At 44.2% G+C, this 24,408-nt stretch overlaps 1 protein-coding gene across 13 annotated transcripts in view; it reads right to left on the bottom strand.

The window, feature by feature from the left end:
• Nucleotides 1–24,408, bottom strand: part of LOC121871042 (heterogeneous nuclear ribonucleoprotein L-like) — a 278,283-nt gene that overhangs the window by 38,107 nt on the left and 215,768 nt on the right. For all 13 annotated transcript variants that reach the window (XM_042373119.1, XM_042373113.1, XM_042373116.1 and 10 more), the window contains 2 exons: nt 12,050–12,135; nt 82–178 (listed from right to left, as the gene is read on the bottom strand). In XM_042373119.1, the coding sequence (XP_042229053.1) occupies nt 82–178; nt 12,050–12,135 (183 nt within the window). The remainder of the gene's footprint in view (nt 1–81; nt 179–12,049; nt 12,136–24,408) is intronic.

Genomic DNA, 24,408 nt, shown 5'->3' with positions numbered 1-24,408 from the left:
GTGTGAAGTAGATGTAAAGACAAAATGAAACGCAGGTAAAAGAAAGCAAAACAAGGATATACAAAAATGCAGTTTACGTACCTTGGCATATTCAATGCGCAGTGTGCAGCAGCCAGAGTAGATGTCTGCTCCCTGTAGCCCCTCTCGGGCACGGGTGGCTGGGTCGATTCCGTCGAACGTGATCACTCAGTTAAGGACAAACTCACACCAAAGAGCACAAAGACAAGTGGAAATATTAACTACAATAAATAACATTATATTCTAACTTTACACCAAACTAACATATCCCATGTTTCTTCTACTGACAAATATCCAACAAGGTGCACGTCCTTGTAATGTACACAGGCCTATAAACCGTTTTAATATATAATATGATCCCCGTCACACACACCCAGTCCCAATTGTGTACTTTAAAAATTTTCACCCTACACGAGTCACACTACCTACTGTCACTTGACAGACCAACTTATTTTCCTCAGTAAAACATGCAAGTTCGGCCTAATGGGCTAATGTGGTCGCCCCAATCCGCATAACTTCTCTCGGAGGTTTCAAAAGAGGAATGTGTGCCCCCATCCTAATCCCACTGATTATATCTTGCTGGCAGCCGCCCATCATCTTGTTTACGATTAATAGAATATGTTCCATGTCGACTGTCAGGAAGTTACCCACCATAAGGCGTCATTATAAACTATTAATGTTAACAAGATCCATCACCTCCGTACCACCACACTTCTCTACCTCTGCTCCACGTAGCTCATCAACTACCAACTAAACAAAACCGACAGTGTGCGTGTGTATTATATGTTTCTAAAGCCACAACACAACCATTCATTTGTACTACGACCCAGAATTCCTGACAAGGAAAACTCTTTGTTCAAGGATGTCTGACGAGGAGGAGGGGGGTATAGAGACAACCCCTAAGTCAACAGCGGATAAATTATATGTAAACGTAAAGGGCCTGACGGTTACTGTTATTCATCCCACGAGCACTTTGTTCTGTTCAACTGCAAGTTATGGGAAGATCTCAGGTATTACAGGAACCTGTGAGTTACTATCATGTCATGAACTTCTCCCACTTATCTTATGGCTCCGAACATTCCTGGTCGCCACCTATCGTCCCTCGTGGCTATTCCACGTGCCTGAAAGCCCGACGCAGTAAGTCAACAAACTAGCAGCGCCTCCTGCGTTGCTATAGAAGCGTGGCCAACACCCAAAACATGCATGCCACTTCAACATGTACACACACAAAAAAAAAATGGCGTTACGAAGCTGGCCAGCGAAGAATGTTATGCGACCACAGATGCTGTGGCTCACCTGCCACGGAATGCTCACCACTACACACCATCTATACCACCACTTTAAACCACACACATCTATACCACCACTTTACACCACACACATCTATACCACCACTTTAAACCACACACATCTATACCACCACTTTACACCACACACATCTATACCACCACTTTACACCACACACACATCTATACCACCACTTTACACCACACACACATCTATACCACCACTTTACACCACACACATCTATACCACCACTTTACACCACACATCTATACCACCACTTTACCACACACATCTATACCACCCTTTACACCACACACACATCTTCCACTTTACCACACACCATCTATACCACCACTTTACCACACACATCCCCTATACCACTTTACACCACACACACACATCTATACCACTTTACACCACACCATCTATACCACTTTACACCACACACATCTATACCACCACTTTACACCACACACATCTATACCACTTTACACCACACACACATCTATGCCACCACTTTACACACACACATCTATACCACCACTTTACCACACACACACATCTACCACCACTTTACACCACACAAACACATCTATACCACCACTTTACACCACTATTTTTGTCTATACCACCACTTTACACCACACAAACACATCTATACCACCACTTTACCACACACACACATCTATACCACCACTTTACCACACAAACACACATCTATACCACCACTTTACACTACACATCATACCACCACTTTACACCACACACACATCTATACCACACTTTACACCACACATCCTATACCACCACTTTACACCACACACACACATCTATACCCACCACTTTACACCACACAAACACACATCTATACCACCACTTTACACTACACACATCTATACCACCACACTTTACACTACACATCTATACCACCACTTTACACTACACACATCTATACCACCACTTTACACCACACACACATCTATACCACCACTTTACACCACACACACACATCTATACCACCACTTTACACCACACACACATCTATACCACCACTTTACACCACACACACACATCTATACCACCACTTTACACCACACAAACACACATCTATACCACCACTTTACACCACACACACATCTATACCACCACTTTACACCACACACACACATCTATACCACCACTTTACACCACACACACATCTATACCACCACTTTACACCACACACACACACACATCTATACTATCACTCGCAAAAACTCCCGCCTGCAATCTACAACTGCTATCAGTATAATACCAATCATTACAAGACGGTCTGAAAACAATTGAACGTTCATGAGTTTAAAAAATGCACTACGGTGGAAGAGAAGTGGAACGGTGTCTGAATCAGCCAAGACATGTGATCGTCGACACAATGACTGTTTCGACCACCATGATCACCTTCACGCTCCACACAACACAGTCAACTCATTGATAACTCATTTAGCTGGTGAAAAGTGTACCGAAAAACTCAAGGACGCCCTAGTCTGCTGACGGAAGCCTTCACCAAACACAGCTAACACTCGTCACATAACATTACTCCACTTTATGAAATAAGTTTAACAAACCCAAATAAATACGTTTAATCGCGTATCTCCATCATCAGCAATACAGCAGGAATGGACAAGCACGCAAAATCCCCCCCCCCCCTCCCACAACTCTCCAAGCCACATACATATCAAATAATTCGATTCCAAACTAATTTCGTGTTCCCGGAGGCTGGCGGGCGGCCGGAAGGCAGGAGATGAGACTGGCAACGGCGGAGATGACGGCCTGCCAAATACACTACAATCACACAGTTTTATCCAACTAAATCCCGTAACATCTCAACAAGCTCTCTCCAAATTCATATGTTCTGACATACGAGTGTGTGGCAATTTCAAAATATAAGTAACGCCAAGAAATTTTTTATTACAAGTAAACTAAATTTACATGCAGTTAAGTTTACCGAACTCCTGGTCTAATTATGCAAAATGTTTAACAATGCTCGGTAATAAATACCGAAACGGTTATAGGTTCTCGTCCCCGAATTAAACAGAGATAAGCAAACATGGCTGAAGCGGTATGTTGTCCCGAGAACCTGGTTTTAGTGCGATGGAGATTTCTCGTAATTGAAGATGTAAGAATGTACCTAACTGACTGACTTAACCTAAAGAGCAAACATGTACAGTAAACAGCACCGAAATACTCTGAAGACATTCACTTTAGCACCAGTTACGAGACAAAATTAAGGGAGAGAATCTTTTAACAAAATTTTCTTCCTCCACTGTGTCTGAGGCATAGAGATGTTTTAGTGAAGGCATTCCTATTGGAATTTGTATTGTATTTTTATGGTTCGGCTCCAGTCAATCGGTCAGGTACATTCTTACATCTTCAGTTACAAGGGAAATAATAATACGCACCCTTGTGCACCTGCAACTTGGTTTGCATCACATTAATCATCTTTCACACACCCAAGTAATGCTTTTAAACACTTAATACTGGAGAAATAAAGTGCAAGGGCAATGTTTCAGTGTGTCTAGCCACGGGTTGCCACAATATTCACTGATAATTAAAAAAGGCTCGACTATCAATCATGCGTTTGATGTATCCACAGGCGCACGTGTCCATTATGTATATTGCAATTTGCAGTCCGGGACGCTTCGTATTTAGAGTACCGCAATGTTATTCTCCATTTGTGTTACTCATGCTGACAACACCTTTAAGAAGTTTCCGATCCTCACGAGAACATCGACGCAAAATTACTGACTGACTTTGACAATGCTAAAATGTGTATTGTGTCAAGTAAAGCTTAAAAAAAAATATTTAAATATTAGGCTTACTGAGCCAACTTGTAAACGGACGGTAGACTTGATCCCCGAGTAAGTTAAAGGTATTTAACACCCCCCCACCTCATATGCACAGAGTTTACGTTTTCAAGTTTGTACGTTATATAAACGAAAGTTGTTTCGTCGAGCGGTTTCGAATTTAAACGCGTATCGTAAAACTGAAGTGGCTGAAACTGCCAAGATAATCTCTAGCGTGAAAGCGCTGAACAGGACGTGCACTTAATACTACAAAATCGTTTTCCGTTAAGTATATAGTCAACATAACGTTCCAGTAAAACCCAATTGATTTACCAACGTTCCAGTAAAACCCAATTGATTTACCAACACCCTTGAAAGAGAGATCCATTACAAGATATCAGAAATCAAAAACATTAGAGAATCGCTTGCAAGTCCCTTTCAAGGTGGAGGTTATCGTGTTGGCAGTGGTGGTGGTAATGGTAGTGATGTTAGTAGTGGTGGTGGAGGTTATCGTAGTGATGGCGGTGACGGCAGATGGCCGAGTTCCCACCGTGGAGAAGCATTCGTGTTTGTCCACACACACAACAGCAACCTTCTCCTCCTCCATTAACAAGACTCCTCTTAAGACACAGCCGAGATTCATTTACACAGCTATAAGATATTTTCAGAGTTGTGATCATGACATCGAGGCTGCTCTTCCTCCCCCTGGCCGCCGCCTCTACAGTCTCACACACCACCACCACCTTCCACCCCGGGATTCCTCCACACCGACACAAGCCAACACAATCTGGCGAAGGGCATGTGACTGACAACTTGGCTGTGATTTCTAGGTTCTTTATTGATTATGACCTCCCTGGGTTGACACGTGGGACGACTTCTTTGTCTTGGCTGTACACGGCCGCCTCCTCCACCCACCCACCCACTCACACGCGCGCAGCTAGACGAGGCCCAGGTGCCACTCTCACACCTGCCACCTACTGAGTAATTCCATCGATTACCTCACTAAAGAAAGACCACTTGTCAGGGTAACTGTGACGTACCAATGAGGTAAATGACCTCACAACTTTGGCAATTGCGCCACTAATTCTTTTATTATGGCTTCCCACCGTGATTGTTTATATTTGGAGGCCTAATATACTCGTATATTAATGTACAAACAGCAACATTATCATTGGCAAGATCGAATCAACGGCGACAAGGCGAAACGACTTACCACCACGTAGATAAAGATAAATGTGGAGGAAAAACAAGTCTCCCACTCGTGTGAGGAGACGAGTTAGGACCCAAGCAGGTGGTGAGGTACTGAGTGGGGACCCAGTCAGGAGGTGAGGCACTGAGTGGGGACCCAGGCAGGTGAAGTACTGACTGGAGACCCAGACCCAGGCAGGTGGTGAGGTACTGAGTGGGGACCCAGACCCACGCAGGTGGTGAGGTACTGAGTGGAGACCCAGACCCAGGCAGGTGGTGAGGTACTGAGAGGGGACCGTCAGGTGGTGAGGTACTGAGTGAGGACCCAGACCCACGCAGGTGGTGAGGTACTGAGTGGAAACCCGGGCAGGGGATGAGGTACTGAGTGGGGACCCAGGCAGGAGGGGAGGTACTGAGTGGGAACCCAGACAGGAGGGGAGGTAGTGAGTGGGGACCCAGGCAGGGGGAGAGGTACGAGTTGGGACCCAGGCAGGAGGGGAGGTACTGAGGGGGACCCAGGCAGGGGATGAGGTACTGAGTGGGGACCCAGGCAGAGGGGAGGCACTGAGGGGAACCCAGGGAGGGGAGGTAGAGGGACCAGGCAGGGGGGAGAGGTACTGAGTAGGGACGCAGAAAGGGGGGAGGTACTGAGTGGGGACGCAGGCAGGGGGAGGTAGAGTGGGGGACCCAGGCAGGGAATGAGGTACTGAGTGGGGACCCAGGCAGGGGATGAGGTACTGAGTTGGGACCCAGGCAGGAGGGAGGTAGAGGGGGACCCAGGCAGGGGGAGAGGTACTGAGTAGGGACGCAGAAAGGGGGGGGAGGTACTGAGGGGGATGCAGGCAGGGGGGGGGAGGTGCAGGCAGGGAGGTACTGAGTGGGGGACGCACTGAGGGGGACGCAGGCAGGGGGGAGGTACTGAGGGGACGCAGGCAGGGGGAGGTACTGAGTGGGGATCCAGGCAGGGGGAGGTACTGAGTGGGAACCCAGGCGGGGTGGGGAGGTACTGAGTGGGGACCCAGGCAAGGAGTGGGATGATTGGTGAAAGGAAATCTAGCAAGAGGGGGAGGTCGGACCAATGTGGTGCCAGGGGAACCTCCCAAGTGGCGTGATCGACCCGTCTAAGAACCCCATTTGTTTGCTGCCGCCCACCTGACAACTTGGACCACGTCGTCTGGGATGATTGGTGAAAGGAAATCTAGCAAGAGGGGGAGGTCGGACCAATGTGGTGCCAGGGGAACCTCCCAAGTGGCGTGATCGACCCGTCTAAGAACCCCATTTGTTTGCTGCCGCCCACCTGACAACTTGGACCACGTCGTCTCGTTCTCCTGCCGCTCAGAGAAGCCATCCAGGGCGCCCTCCACTTGCCTTGCCCATCCAGACCTACCGCGCTCTGGTTTACATCAGGTCACGCCAAGAAGGCCACCAGTTTTCTCCCGCCAGTGAAGACCTCATACAGCTGCTCACGCTGGTGGTGGTGCAGTGGTCATCTACTGTCTTACCGATTTATTCATACCTCACAAAAAATAGTCTCGGGTGGAGTGAATATCAGACACTGCAAATTAAAATCCCATACCCAAGTGACGTACCTGTCAACTTGATAAACCACTGGAGAGGTATCACCCGTGCACAAACTCCACGCTTCACCTCTTTTATTGAGCTCTATGACAGAGTTAGTAAGACTTGGCGCTGTTACCAGCAGTCTGAGCGCGTCTCACATTTTATTCTTCCTGTTACCATTACATAGATGTGAGGCCTGTCTTGTGTTGAATGTGCCTTCATCAAATACGTGTTCCTTGGTACTTCTTCCACGGTTTCCCCTTTGGGGAGAGAGAGAAATACTACGTGAGTGTGTGGGAAGGAGATAACATGTGCGTGCTCTCCCCCTCCCCCCCCCCAACTAATTATCAGGCAGTATCGCATGTGAATATTTAGCATTTGTATGAGGATGTTTCGTGGGTCCACCTCGACCCCTAACAACTTGCTATTAAAAGCAGGTTTATTAGCTACTAACTACCTGATTGCCTCTGTATATCCACGGCAGCCTCTCCTACCACGCTTAAACTTCCCTAATTCTTTGAACCCATCTATGCCCAGGTTTCTCCCTCTATTGGAGGCCGCGGATCGCTACTGCGTCACTAGATTTTAGTTTCCTATTGTGCTAGCGCCCACAGCTCCCCAAGAAATTATCCATTATGAGATATTTCAAAGAGAGCATGTACAATAGTCATGTTTACTTTTTTTTTATTGAAACTTTCGCAACTCTTCCTTAAATTCACCCCTACTGCCTTTAACAAATGTCTATACACAAAAGTTACCCCGGTATACTTTTTAAAATCATATTTTCCTGAATTACACCCCATCATCCTTCATGTCTAGGCAAACTTCCGTGAGTGTGAAACTCACACTTCGGGAAAGTGAGGTCGTCACTCGCCAACACCTTGTCGATAGCGCTCCAACCCTGTCGATAATCCGTCATCACCTATCACCAGCCCACGTAGATAACAAAACCAGTGTGGCGTTATTTTATTTATAACTAAGTCTGCCAGTACCCCTCCTCACCCTCTACTCTCTCAGAAGAGTAATCTGGTGCGCCAACCCTCCTCAGCACAACCAGATGGTGGCCGTTATCAAGTTGTACACTAAACACCGACTTCTCTTCTGCTTGGCCTTTTTACTGCTATACCTGGTGCCCCCCATCCCCACCCAAGATACGAGGCGGTCTTCAGCAGCTGGGCGAGCTGACACGACGCGAGAATTATCATGGATTGCTTCCAAAATCAATAACGGTATTGATCCCTTCAGCAGAATGGAACGCCACCGTCGGCTCAGCCACATTTGTTGGGGTAGTGAGACAAGATTCCGCCGCCACCCGAGTACTCAAATGCCTCCAGCTCCACGTGCTCAGGGTCCGGAGTAACAATGGTTCACACATTGAACATTCCTAGTGCCGGAAGATATAAGAATGCTCTGACATGTTAACTAAACTAACACAAAATATGCTATGAGTAACAAATAAATTCATGAAATTACTTTAAATATAATGCAGTATGTACACTCGCCAACATAAATCTTGTCTCGCATGTCTCTTCATGAACCCTGAGATTCAGAGACCTGTTTCAAGGTTCACAGTTCTCCGAATCTCAAGAGTCATGAAGAGGCAGGTAAGGCGACAGGACTTTTGTTAGTGAGTGTACATTCTTCAAAAGATTCTTGATTTAATTGTCCCAACTAGTGAAAAGTAACCGTATCTAGTTATGGTAGCATTCAAGTAATGTTAGACGAAAATTTTCTGAAGTTTTAAGTTATTATGGCGCTTTATCTAAAGTCAAGCAGCTGGGAGCATTCTTTCATCTTCGGTTGGAGGAATATTGTTCGAGTGACCTTTGAAAATCCTGACCAAGAACACACTGGTGCCTACACATGTAACTGGCCTCATTGAACTTCCGCTAACACCCAATAGCTACGACATTCTGGTCGGTGCCGCAACTCTACCTCCAACACAGTTTGTCTCGACAACATCTAACCATCAAGCCAAGACTAGCTGATTGTGTAACGGGTAAACGCCGGCGAGTCATTGACCTGCAGACGTCCTCTCCTCAAAACAACTAAAACTTCTTTAATGCTGGAGGAAAGGCCCACCAAATTACCATGAGTCCACATGACACAAACCTGTTGCTACCATCAACAGGACTGCATCATGTTTCTAAGAGAGGTGTGAACAAATCTCAGGCTTAATTAAGGTGTAATACGTGGTGACGTAGACTATAGAGGGACGTCACCACCACAAAGGTAGCTTCTCGTACATTATCCTCGTCCCCCTTCCCCAGTGTTATCAAAGCAATATGCCATTTGTTTTTTAGAGAATGACTGGCTTATCAAATCCAGTGTGTGCATGGGTGAGTCACCGTCACGCTGGCCGCTCCAACATTACTAGTGTCTTCCACCCGTGCCTCAACTACTGCTGCTACCGTCCACTTCTGCTGCTGACCGCACATTCCTTCTCGACACTGTCAAAAACCCAGCCGTGGGCCACGACCTGGCATACGCTCATATGACGTGAAACACGTCAAGCTACACCACACAGGAGGTGACAAATGTGCCAACAACCGACCACATTTCCCATTAAAATTAGAGAAACAATAACTGATAAACAGGACTTCACGAAGTCTGGGGTTCAAACTTGAATTGTGAAATATTGGTTGTACTGACGTATACGAAGGATGGATACTTATTCTTTTATTACTAACTACTGTTCAAGCTAAAGCCCTGGTCACCTGAACTTGGACCCTCGGGCTTCATGACAACTTGTCATTCCTCCTGCCCACATCATGTAAGAGGAGCTCCAAGATTGTGTTTACCGGCTATATTACTGAATACAAAAAAAGAAGCAACTTCAACTGTGTAGGTGTTTGTGTTCAATACTGTCTGAACTTATTACCCTTGAGGTCTCTTCGGTGTTTTCTCCACCTCTCCTCTTATCCATGTACAGTATAGCACTAACTAACGGTACCCCCTTGTTTTATCACACCCATCCTCCCCGCCTGCACCTCTAGACAATCTCAACCCGAAATCAGAATATTTGATCTTAATTTGGCTCCGTACCATAAGGTTATCTGTATTCAACTTCACTGATAAGATAAGGCATAGTAATACGAGTTAAAATACAAATTCACTACTATATTTGTGGACTAACTTGCCTACTTGGAATTTTCGTAATTTTCACCACAAACAGGAGACATAATCCATACAAGCCTTTGAATTAGCCCCCCAGGAAGTTTTAGTGAACAAGAGTCTTGAGTTACTACCAAGCCAATATGTTTACCAATTTTGTTCCCTCTAAACGGGGGCGAGGTAAACTATATACTGTATATCGTCGTTTACATTTTACCATGTAGATTATCTCTCTACATTATAATTTCATGAACTCTCTCGTATAAAACACTCCTGCTCTCTATTTATTTTTACTACTAACCTTTTCATTATTACAACACAAGCACTCCTCGCCCAACACCTTCAGATAGGAGTCGATACTGGCAAGCCAACTCCCCTCCGTTTTACACCAGCTTCCTTTACATTTCTCTCTTGCCCAAGTCTTCCCCTGCGGCACCCCTCTCTCTCACAGGATTCAATACTTCCACCCCAAACTTCTAATCTTTTTTCAACTACTGTTTTCTCCCCTGAATCCGTCACTACCATGTGAATTCCTATATCCCACTGCCCGATGCGTCCCATTTTCCACTAATACCCTCTCTCTTTCCCCTCTAGTAAGTATACTATCATCTTTCACACTCGCTATCACTTGCAACTCACTGTCTAGTCCCCCCCCCCAACCCTCCTCGCAGCGCCAACAACTTACTAGCCCAACTTTCACCTCTGCCGATATCTCAGTGTGTTCATTCCTTCACCCTTGAAACTCTCTCAAGCCTTCTCCACCACCCTCTCACTTTCCAACTGTCTTAATTTGACCACAAGTTTTCAAGATCCAGCACCACCACCACCACCATCTATCTACATTCATTTTCAACTTGGCAACCAGGAACGTTAAAATTTTATTTTATTAGAACAATTTTATTCAATTTAAAATTTCCTAACACCAGATTTTTATCAATACAGTATGGTTCACAAACACCATTTCCACCACCAACTCTCCTCTCCGGTCTATAATCCTTTACCTGTGTACCGCCCGCATTCTGCTCTTCCCCCTGCAGGGATTGACAAGTGATTTACAACTTGTCAAAATTATTCTTCGCCTTATTCGAACGCTTACCCAGTTGCATCGAATTTCATCTCCTTAAAACTTAAAACGCTTCTAACATCTGCACTCCAGATCAATATCAATTTTAGCAAACTCCAGTTAACTTTTGTTTCTCCTGATAACACCTTAACCTACAGTTAAGTAGATAAAGAGGAGTACACAACTTTTCTTTTAACTCACCCCCCAACCACTATTCCCCCATGTCTACTCAGTTAATCTGGTTCAATAGATTCCATTTATCGTATTTTGTTCTTCCCAACAGTACTCTCGCTCTCGGTTTTGACTTAATATGGTAATTTTTGGTACTTAACCCCGGCTTGTAGCGGTGGGAGACGTATTGTGGGTGGCGGGTGATAGAGAGGAGGCACATTCAGCTACACGGCGTGGCTGTCCTCACCTGAAGTGGGTAGTCGTCCTCTTGATTTCTCTCCAAACACAGCGACTGCTCGCCATGTTTACCTAATCTTCCTTAGTGCCAGGGCCAAGTATCGAACACCAGGGAGGCGCTGAGGGATTCTCAGCGTGTTCGACAGATGTTTCTTTACTCCCGTTCCTCTTCCTGCTCCTTACCTCATCTCCTCCAGCTACCTACCCTCTCCCCATCTTGCCCGGGCTCCCACTCTCCATTTCATGACGACCGCCTTCCTTTCTATCTGAATTGCTCTCCCACTCTCTCTAAACACAACAACTGGTTGCTTGTCCTCTATTTTACTTTTATATCATTTTCCCCACCTAAGCATTCCTCATCATCATCGTAATCACCGCCACTGGTTGTTAGACAGCCCAGACACAAACTCAAGTCAGCATGGGAGATATGAAACTAGCCAAGAATCCTTTTATACAGCTAAATATACCTACAGTATATTATCCAAGGGCTTCAAGCTCACTAACAAACCATCATAATGTTATGCATTTTAAATCATCACTTCAGGCATATGCCTTCAAAAAAGTATTTAAATATTGCGTAAAAGGATATTCAACCATGGCTTGGACTCCATTCTTCTTGAAGATCACGATGCGGAGGACGTTTCCGTAGGGCTGGCATATGGTGTGGATCACATCCTGCAGGGGAGAAAAATATATTAGGTCACACCCTCAATACGTAAATCTTAAATACTATGAAGAGAAAAACTTCAATATCAAAGTAGACAATGTGAGTAGTATGATTCCTGTACAAAACTATACCTTCAACTCCTATAACGTGCATATAACACTGAAATACGAAACTAAACATAATGGGAACAGTAAATTTAGAATCACTCTTCTAATATCCAACATAAGAAAATAAGTGGTTTGCAATAAGTAAATCATCCCTAACACAAGTAGTTTTATCAATTAGTCAACTCGATATACTCAGGATTTTGTTTCTTCAGATTTGCCCCGTGAGGGAGTTAGTTTATTGAGCACCTATATTAAGTAAAGTATAAGAGGGGTCACGCTGCTCGGGTCAGCGAGAGACGGCAGCTCCCTTGGAGTGGCAGTGTGCCATAACATGAGTCGCTGCTTTGATCCCATCCCCATCGATCTTAATGACAAACTTGGTGACAACGAGAGGAATGTTTGCCTTTGATCCCATCCCCCCCCCTCACTCTCAGTGTGCAAGATCTTACCCCCCCCCCCATTTCGCATAATATATACCAGCTTATCGAGTTTCTCCAGTCTCTGAAGCTGTGTTTATGAAGCTTCGTCTAAAATCACCATCTGTCGTTTCAGGTGTTTTTCTTGCTACCACAAATTCGTTTCATAAGTCAACGAAAGATTGGACTTACAGTTACGACAACTTTGACGTAGCTCCTTTAGGATCGAGCCTAGTACTGTTTGGTTGGACACACCAATATCAACATTGTCAAAACTATTACACCAACATCACCCGGTGCTCTCAACAAGACTACTCCCCACCCTGCATTGTGCCCGGAGCTCTGAGCTCCATTGTCAAGGGCTCAAAACTGAATATAATCAGACACCTCTCTAATAATAGCAGTATATCAGACGGGTGACGGGACAAGTGTTCGAACACATGATCTGGCCGAGGCATCACCACCTATTACTGTACTAGAGTGCTTCCCCTGTGTGTTTACATTGATGTTTATAAGGGGCCAACGCAAACAAAGGGGGTCCGATACTAACAACACTGCCGCCAACAACAGATGTGGGGAACTGCAACAGCACTACCGGATATCCCAACATTCTCCTCGCCACGGCTGTTCTGCTCGGTCCCATCCCCGAAAAGTACATTACTATAAGAGTGAACTCCACTTTATGACCACATTACTATCACCGGCATCGCCATCATCTGCCGGCCGCGTGCCCCGAAATCGAACAATAAACACCATGGTACGCGGTAAGCCTTGTGTGGGGACCCCGGCAGGTCAGGTCTACATACAACACACAGGCATATTACCCTGGGCACGTCTCTTATCTGCCACCCGGGAGGTTTTCTTCCTGGCAATAAACATACATCACCTTTGGCAGCCCTTCACCGGCATTAAATCTTACTTCTCGATATCCCCACTCAGTCCCGCAGTAATTACCACATGTTCTCTGTCAAGTGTAATAAATAACTGGATTTACCGATATATTACAGGTCTGCCATTACACTTCAAGAGGTACAAGATGAAAGTACGGTACCGACGAGGCAGCGGTGCGGTGCTGTAATGAACTCTACAGGTTGACACTTCTAGCATATTAGATGCAAGAAAATAAAAAAAGCATTAAAACTAAGAACACGCGGTAAATGAAGAAAACGTATCTATATTTCGGTCAAACACACACACATATTTGAGAAAGGATTAATGGAACGTGGGGATGGGAAGAAAGATTTTGGTGAAGCACACACCCAGTCCCAACAAGGATAACTTCAATTAGTAATGGCAGGTGAAGTGAGGAAGGCATGAAGATCATCACACTAAAACTTCCCTTACATAGTGCTTTCGCACTATGCAAGACTACAGTTACACGCATCTGGAGACACAAAGAAAACTTTTAAAACAAATTTTTTTTCCCAGACAGCACTTCCAGGTCGGTGATGCGCCACTCTTCAAGTAAAAAATACTGAACACGGAAAATATGAACGCTTTTGATTCGTGTTTGTGTCGTGTCGTTACACCTGTGTGTGACGGGGAGAGGCCAAGTAGGAGAAACTTGACGGCACCCAGGGAGTGAGTGGATGACGCTGATGAGGCAGCTCGTCTAACGTATATTCTTGGACCTCTCTAAAGCCTTCGATACTGTCGACCATACCATCCTCCTTTCAAAGCTTGAACATTACGGCGTTAGGGGCCTGTCCCACAATTGGTTTACCTCATATCTGTCCAACAGGATGCAGTATGTCTGTTATAATAATCACCAAGCTGACTCCTCACCAATCTTGTATGGCGTCCCCCAAGGTTCCATTCTCGGTCCAGTACTGTTTTTGTTGTACATAGACGACATAGTCCACGCCAGCACTCACATAAAATACAACTTATTTGGAGACGATAGTAATCTCTATGCCAGCAACTCGGACCTCCATTCCTTGATGAGAACTACGAACACTGAATTGACTTAAGTCAGTACCTGTGTAATACATAATAATCTGACCTTAAATCTTGAGAAAACCCACTACACGATCTTTCACAGAAGGAAAAACTTACCCCCAAAACTTGGACCCCCTGTACCTCGGTAATACAGTCCTCAAACGCGAACAAAATAATAAATTCCTCGAGTTATTGTTGATGAGAAACTTAACTGGAGAAACCACATACAAGCCATTCACAGTAAAGTCAATAAACAGTGCGGTATCATGTATCACACTCGACAGTCACTCACTCTCACAGCAATGAAAGAAATCTATCATGATCTTGTTTACCAACACCTGATACACTGTCACACACTATGTGGGGCCTCTGGCTCTTCAAAAACACAATCCCTGGTTACTGCACAAAAGAGAGTTGTACGGACAATGGCCTACTTGGGAAGAAAAAAAAATTACCACAAAACGAAAAATTTGCTAAATTGAAAATGTTAAAAGTTCGAAGATATTAACACCTACTGCTGTGCCCTCTTTCTTTACAAATCTATCAATCACTTGCTTGACAATAATTATTTCCAGTTCCGGAATAATCAAAAGCAACTTAAGGCACCCAGAGCTACTAAGATCATCCCCCCATGCGCTCCTCTCAGTCCCAGACCTCCATAAAATATCACGGTGTGAAGGTGTGGAACAATTTACCCCCACCCACTCGAGCAAAGACTACGCTCCCTTCCTTTAAATCATCTCTTAAAAAATATCTATTGTCTAAGTCTAAGTATTAATACTTCTTGTAATATCTACTATATTTACAGTACCTGTTTTTATTATACCATCAAAACCGTTTTACCGGAAATTATCATGTAAATAGATAAGAAATTACCATTGTAATGAACATATTTGCCAACTAGACATAATCCTGACATCTCTGTCCTCTTGCTCAGCCTTAATACTGTACGTACAACCCATGTTGTACTGCTCCCCTATTATATTTGTTTTGTTTTGTTTTTCAATTCCACTGTAATTTATGTATATACTTATAATAAAAAAAGTAAAAAAAAATCAATAAAAAAATATAAAAATAAATAAATATTGAAGTGATAACCGTGGTAACATTATGAGATGTTTTTATTAACACCATGCTATTGTACTATTCCAGATGATACGATAGGTTACATAATACTTCCTTGAGATAAATGTATAGTATATAACAGGTGCCTACAGGAGAGCTCAGGTTCTCTACTGGCTCAGCCATGTTAATATTGTTATTATCCACTCTGTATCTGTGTTTTTCTGGCCAAATAAACTGCTTCAATTCAATTCAAACTGGAAAGAGTAATTTCTGCTACACAGAAGAGGAAGGGATGGAGGGAGAGGCAGATGTAAGGAGACAGTAAGATGGAGGGAGGAGAGGCAGATGTAAGGAGACAGTAAGAGGAAGGGAGGAGAGGCAGATGTAAGGAGACAGTAAGAGGAAGGAAGGGAGGGAGGGAGGGAGGGAAAGGCAGATGCAGTATGGAGGAGGAGGCAGATGTAAGGAGACAGTAAGAGGAAGGAAGGGAGGAGGGAGAGGAGATGTAAGGAGACAGTAAGATGGAGGGAGGAGAGGCAGATGTAAGGAGACAGTAAGAGGAAGGGAGGGAGGGAGGGAAAGGCAGATGTAAGGAGACAGTAAGAGGAAAGGAGGGAGAGAGGGAGGGAAAGGCAGATGTAAGGAGACAGTAAGAGGGAGGGAGGGAGGGAGGGAGACAGCAGTAACTCTCAGGAGAACGAGCGAGCGAGGGGACGAGTGACATCATGTGTCAAGCTGATCAAGCGACGAAAGACAACCTCTGGGGCTGCTAGCGACACGGGCAGTGCAGGAGCTATCATCATCCGGGACTCCCCCGACGCAGCATCAGTGAAGCCAGCTACGCCGAGATAAAGATCTTGTCCGAGCACAATTATTGATCCCTAGAGACGAGGGGAAGAGAGACCCAGCGATCGTATAAACCGAGAGGAAACGCAGTTGATTGTTGGATGTCCCTACAGTACCCAGACCTGGCCCAGGACCTGCTGTTTGCGTCACCAGGATCGTAACCTCCATCTTTTCGTTGGTACAGTATTTACCTAAAATCCGCTCCTGGCTCAACTGTTCATGCAGGTTCTTCCTGGAAATGTTTATCTCGTCGACACCAGCTCCCCCCTCCCCTCCTGTACTTACGCACCTGTGCACTGTACCAACACTTACCCTGTCACTGGCACCATGTCATTACCTCGGCCCGAGAATAGTCGTACGTTGAGTGCCACCTTATCGTATTAGCCAGACATATCGCTTCCTCATTACCCCCTCTTCCCACCTCACATATTCTACCACATTCCTTGAATTGCTGACGTCCATCTTTCTCCAACCAAGAGGTTGACTGAAACTTGCCTTAAGTTAAGAGCCAAATCAACTAGTAAGATTTTTAAAAGTTTATTTTTGTATTGTAACCCGGGTAAGTTTAGTTTAACAAATTTATTGACAAAGCTTGGAGTACAGTTTGTCTATTCTGGGTAATTCAATCAGGTCTTGACACTGAGGGTGAGAAACTCAACCAAAACCTTCTGTATATCAATTTATTTTTTATTTAGCTACAAAAAAAAATGTCACTCGGGTTTACTTGTACGACACAAGGTCCTACAGGTCTCGACAGTTGGTGGCCGTGATTCATGCCAAGCAGGAATGTCTTGGCTGATGGGTCAGGTATGTAAGATGCGCAGCTGACCCTAGTTAGGTTACCGCACAGTAAATACTCAAGATTCCTGGCATCCACTGCTCTACTCTCGGCATCAGCACAGAACTTAATGTCAGCATAATAATGAACTAAATTAGGAGACACGATGGTCGGCCGGCTGCAGTGTCTGGTAATAGAACAGGTAGCATAAAGAAACTGTCGAGGTACCTCACCCGAGATCTGTGGCTGGCAAGATCCATTAGGCTGACACAAACAGCTGGGGGGTGTAGTGGACCATGTAAGACGAAGATGTTGGTGACGCTACTGTGCAACACATGGGTTACGAGGCTGGGTACCTGCCAAGTCGAGGGTGACGCCCACCATTCCACAATTGTTACCTTGAGAAACAACATGGTCACGCCTCGTTGTCGTGTCAAACAGCCTGTCTTTGTGTGTAACGCCGAGACAGATAATGTCAACAAAGAACAATACTTAACTGTACGTGTGCTCAGTCAAACTCGGGAGAGAATGAGGGGAGCCATCAACGCTCAACAATATAAGGAGCTCGGGGGAAGTGGGTGGGTAGATGCAGAGTCCTGGATAATGATGGGCCAGTGTGTACCCTATGTTAGACAAATACGACGGTGGTACAGGGGCTGCAGCACCCCATCTACAGCACTCACTGACACCTCAAGAACCAAACGTGTCTAGCGAGTTGCCTCCTGTCAAACAAACACACAATCATCCCAATCTCTACAGAATAACGTTCTCATTTAACTTTTAAGTCATAATCCCAAATCTGCGTGTTAAGACGCACCATACTTGTTCATGAGTGACGTGTCTACACCTCCAGTATTTAGGAGTAACCATGGCAACCTCTGGCCTTGGTCTCTGCCGGTTGGCGAAGGCGGCTCTCGTCTTCCCGGCAGGTTCCGAGACGACCAGTCAGCCGTGAAGTGTAATTTTCCGGGTGAATCCACGACCCCACGCTGCCTTTCTCACCCAGGCGGGAGGCGTGCGGTACGCAGGAGCGCCACTACCTCCCCCCTAACACCTGCCTTTACTACCTGTCTAAACTGACATTCATCATGAATTTCATATTTCTCGGCTTCAGTGACGAAATTGTCACATTACTGCATCTCAATTTTCGATTTTAGGTAACTGGGGCCCGAGGAGAGCATGTTAAATAACGACAACGTTTTGGACGAGCACCATTCACTCACCCCTGAAGATGTGAATTACACGAAAGCGCTTGGGAACTTCGTGTTTTCTTTTTCCTTGTGTTTATCAGCATATACCTGGATCACGCGCACCTACAGTGATTTATTTGCATATATATATATATATATATATATATATATATATATATATATATATATATATATATATATATATATATATATATATATATATATATATATATATATATATATATATATATATATATATATATATATATATATATATATATATATATATATATATATATATATATATATATATATATATATATATATATATATACCTTGCAAGTCAGGAATCGAACCCGGACATCTATGAGTGAACAAGGTCCCGAGACCACAACTATCTGCCTCGGCCTGCCAATATGGGCCGTACATCAACCGAACTCTACCCGGAAGACCGCAATGTCTTCACTATTCTGATTAAAAGGAACGATCCCCACTGAGAAGTGTCTCACACGTACGTCTCAACGGAAATCGTCATAATATGATATACGAGTCTGGTCAACAGCCAATGTTCAGGCCATGGTAAACATTCAAGTTGTCCATCTAGAATATAACGACCAACGTGATAATATTTTCATCAACGCAAACTGGTGTGGTGGCTGTGGCTACAAGGACGGGATATTCCCATCGATCCCCCATAAATGTTCCCCAGACAACTGTGCACTACACCCACATAACATTCCCAGTAACGCACGTGGACAAGATGAGCGTTAGGCAGCCAAACATAGTTTGACGGGCATAAAGTTTATCAAGTACCTCAGAAATGGGGGCCAAATATGGAGTCATGCAAGCTTTTATAAAGGTGTGCAACGAATTCATAAACACGAGCATCCCGAAAGGTACCCTCCCCCTCCCCGTCGAAAGTGACCAGGGTCATACCAAAGTTGTAACATGCTAATTACAAAATTGCCTTGAAAATCATGACACGAAATTGCACACATTATTTCATGTCAATCCGCGATGTCTCGAAATTAATGAACGGAAACGACTGACCTATCTCTTATTTTGATCAGGATCAAAACCGGTTTTAGGCATTAATTTATTATACTTTGTTAGAAATTGACATAAATGAAAAAAAAATCAGAATGAGATGATGTGCATAGGAATGGCGAGTGTGGGTCAGGGGGTAGGCTGGTGGGCGGACACTGATCGATGGACGTGTTTCGTCAACTGTTACAACTCCCACACGCACGCCAACTCTATTTTTATTTTCACACAGAATGAGGCAAGGGAAGTTAGATAAGCAATCCTCATTAAAAATAATTACAACACATAAAAGTGATTGATTTCACAGCAAGTGCCTCTTAGGGATGAATGTTGTACCTACGACAGATCTACCAGTACCCCTATAAAAATTAGGTAGACCCCTCTCTCTCTTCTCCTCAGTAAACTCATAATAAGCATGTGAAAGCAACTAAGTCCCTGTGTAGTATGGACATGAATAAAGACCCCAAGACAGAATAGCTGAAACTGTTCTAAGTCTTCACAATCCGGTTCCAGATTCGATTCGACAAACGGTTTACGACAAATTCACTTCATGTAGAACAAAAAAAGGGTTTGGGATCTATTCTCATAACTAAATCAATTTGATAAATACGTCAACCGGAGAGGTTGGACGAGGGTCTTGATTACCCATCAGCAATCCCTCCCTATCTCCTTCCCCACAACGACAACTTACAAATTGCGTTCTGACAAAACGACCATTTTAAAGATCTAACATTTTTGCAATATGAATCCGGGAAATACCAATGCTATCCTATAGTCGAGTTGAGGGAGTCTAGGGTCGCTACAACCTTGAGTTCAGGGATGCTTAGTAATAACCCGTTCTTGAAAAATTTTGCTTATCCTGCCTGCTGGTGTGTGTTTGTGCAGCTGCGCACCGCTACCACTTAGATAATGTAGTAGCTACTACACTAGTCTGCTCCCCTGTGGCCCGCCACTTCCCACACGCTATCAATAATGTTCGAGCCTTATTAGTTAAGCAACGGGTGTCCACAGTTTAAAGGGCATCGGCGAAAACAAACACGAAAACACTGTTGCATATTATCGCGGATAATCTTAGTCTATTACGAAGTGGCCCTTGTCACTCCTCAAATAATCTGTATATGTCCTTCTAAAGAAATACCAGAGATCTTCCACAGCCGGAGAGAAATGTTACTCACGTCAGTGTACATCTTCGGCCTGCCCTGTCTTCACTCATTGCCCATCACTCCTCGCTTTATCACCTCTTTCCTTCTCCCTCCACACCAACTCTCATTTTTTCTTCACAATCCGCGCCTCCACATGCTGTCAAGTGTCAATATCAGGAGACGAGCGGTGAGCTAGTAGTCGTAAGTGTCGTCTCGCTATCTTGTTTTGGTAGTTAGCCTCGGCCCCACCACATGCCCCTACTGCAGTGTCACACAGAAATGTCACCCCGGCTGCCAAACACCACCCATCATGACATACCTCCCGCCCCGACACTCACCACATCTGACATGCCACGGTACACTCTTCTCCCTAGCTAGAACAAGATCTTTCAATAAATTATTATTTTTAGTTCCATTCCATTTTCTTTTTAATCTGTCTCGCCGCCCCCTATTCACATATATGACAGACGCCTTCTAATTATATATATATATACACACACACAGTATATAATATATATATAATATATATATAATATATATATATATATAATATATAATATATATTATATATATATATATATAATATATAATATATATTATATATATATCCTTGACATGACAGCTAGAAGCAATCCTAAACTGATTTAAACAAAAGTTTTAAGATATAACGATAGTATATTAATGAGTGTAGTCCTACTAAGATTTAACTGGTCGCATGTGTATGCAGTTAAGAGGCAGAAGTCAATTTGGAAGATGGACAGGTATAACGAGGTGACTACTGGTGCCAGCTACCCGAGGCCCGGTATTACCATGTGAATCAACACGAGTGACGTATTATCAAGTGGACGGAGGTGGTCTAAGCTGTCACTAAATACAATGGGAAAACATAGCTGTCGTGCTTTGACAATAAAGTGTTGTGGTCATTTGGGCATGCTAAACGCACACATACAGGCGTAAGTGCACCTCCTAAACAATAGACGTACAATCAAAGATAAAAGTTGTGTCGCGGTTTTGTCCGAAGATTAAATATAACTCGTGAAACATTATGAGAACCCCCTACCACAAGGCAGAGCCCTTCGGCATATGTCTTCACGAAATTTCACGACACGGCTTTTGTTTTTCATTGTACTTAAGAGTTTCTGGCTAGGTTCAGCAGGAGACAGGTTACCCAAATTAACGTGGTGCAATTGGGTGAGCGTGTAATGTCTCTGGGAATAAGGCTGTAAACCGTCTACTGCTAAACGGAGATAAACCTAAAATGAGTTTTCTGTTTATATGACTAGGGAGGATGAGCCCTGGCGTCGTGCTTTACATGTCCACAATAAGGGGTCACCCCTGAAACATCACAATTTAGGTGTTAAAATTTCAACTGACAATTCCCCAAGAGCTCGAATATTCCATACGACGAGTTTCTACGAGGGGCCAACTAGATAGGGGAAGCAGTTTCCAAAATATTTAGAAAGGACGCGTGCATGTCACTTGCATGTATACTGTAAGATGAAGCAGAGTACACAAGCTTAACGAAGAACAAAAGTTTACACCTACTGCCCGGGCCGTGAACCAGTATAATGAATATCGTGGTCTTAAAAATTACTCGGCAGTAATATTTAGTGTCGCGCCAGTCAACGTCCTGGATGTGAAAGTTAAGCAAGTGCCGCCGAGTCCAAGTGTCGACTATAAATCAAATGTTGACTGACGCCAATTGCATTTCATAATGAATCGTATTACACACCTCGGGTGGAATATTTAAAACATGACATTCTGTCTTCCGACACTAATTTCAAACATGCTAATATCTGTCCTGCCTCACTACTACCTACCTTCACCGTCGTATAAACTTCAGGACAGGACCTCATAAAGGCCGACTTTACACTTACTCCATTCTTCTTTTGGACCAACCTAGATCCCCCCCCCTCCCTGATTGGTGTGCTTGCCTACATGTCAGCAATTATCTAGACGGACTCGTGATAGAATCAAGAATTCTTGCTGGTGGTAGGTGGAGCAGTGGTGGGGTCAACTGAAGCAAAACAGTAGACAGTGACGTGAGCCAACTTGAGGAACAGATCTTCATGACGTGGATTGTGTCAACAAGTTACGCGCCACCACCAACCCGGCAGTTCCTACGGTCTCCACAAAATTAAAGTGGATTGTGTACTATCACCAGTTGTTTATATAAACCAAAGAGGATCATGGCACTAAGCTCAGACCTAAATGATCCCCAAAATTAGAGCACACAAGAATCACACGAGGGTCTGCGACTGTAAAGCTCGTTAGTCGGGGATAAAATAAGTCGAGGTAAATTGGCGTGTTTGAAGTGTCTTGAACAACATGTGACCATACCTCGACTACTGTGTTGACTCGCAGTAATCTGTGGCAGAGTGCCGTATAGAAGGAATGGGGGGACGGGTGAAGCAGTGATGAAAACCGCCATCTGATAACATAACGAAAAGCAATAGTAGGGAAGGAAAAAAATTAATAAAATAAAAATAAAAAAGACGGCACAGGGTAAACAAAAAAAAAGAATAACCGAAAGGCGGGAAGAGAAAGGAAAGGGGACACGAGAACAAGAGAAACAAAGCAAAACAAAACGACAGGAAGGAAAGAGTATCAAATTAAGAGGAATGAAAAGAGAAGTTAACTGGGGTTAACAAAAGGAGGGGATCAGGCTGGAGAACGGCAAGGAACCCAGAAGAAAATATATAAGGACAAATTAGGACTTTCACTTGACTCAATGATATATAAAACGGTGTAAACGTGTTCATACTACAGACAACAAAAACACGACATTCGGTGCATTCGGGGTGAGTTTACTACGACAGACAGTGTATGAGGGTGTAACTAGGATGAAGGATGTAGGAGACAACAAGCAAACGTCCACTGTAATGAGCGCATCCTACTCGGGTGCCCCCGGGCCCTGTTAGCCAAAGTGAAGTGTTCGGGCGAGGAAGGCAAGAGTGGGTCAGAGGGTGGTAGTGGGGTCCTGGACGTCTTCTACAAGAGCGTCACGTAGCACTGTAATGCCCGGCCATCTCCGACACACAGCCCACATTGTCTCATGACATCAATGTTCAGAGAGCCTTCCACGGCACCCCGGCCAACGAAGCTACCAGTTACGGCCTCACCAAATGCTTTCCTTCACCACTTCACTCACCTGCCACGACAGACACACTGATTAATTATATACCTACAACATAAGCCCGCAAATTTAGATCGACCCGATGACCTGGATTCAGTATTCAACCTCAAACTAAGAATGAATGATTTGTAAGCTATGGCAGAAATTTAAACTTGGCGACATTACCTCCACTACAGAGGTGACATTACACTGAGACAAAAGGTCCACACATCCTAATGACATGACTGACTAATGACGTCACATGCCTGATTTACTTTTGCACTGTAGTGTATATTATTCAATTTTTGTAACCAGTGTCCAAATCCCATTTTCTTATACGCTGCGTCTTAAATAACTGGTGTATATTACAACTATTAACTTCTTTAAAGACTTATTTGAGTTAGTGTGATGCATTAAAGCCTGGGAAATTACTTTGTTGCAATTATTACTACTATTATGTATCTTATTTAAAAATATTCCCCATTAAGGCTCACAGCAACACAGCCCAGCTATCATCCTCAGTGTGGGCAAAGCTCGCCAAGTATTCCCCGCAAGTCCATCTGCACTTCACGTCAGCAATTTAATGGACATTTTCAATCCCTGACCTCATGAAGTCATCCACAAAAATATAGGTGACGAG

Source organism: Homarus americanus, unplaced genomic scaffold, assembly GCF_018991925.1.
Source record: "Homarus americanus isolate GMGI-L3 unplaced genomic scaffold, GMGI_Hamer_2.0 scaffold52512, whole genome shotgun sequence".
Classification (NCBI taxonomy): Eukaryota; Metazoa; Arthropoda; class Malacostraca; order Decapoda; family Nephropidae; genus Homarus; species Homarus americanus.
The sequence above is the reverse complement of the archived record's forward strand: the minus strand, read 5'-3'. Positions and strand labels throughout refer to the sequence as shown.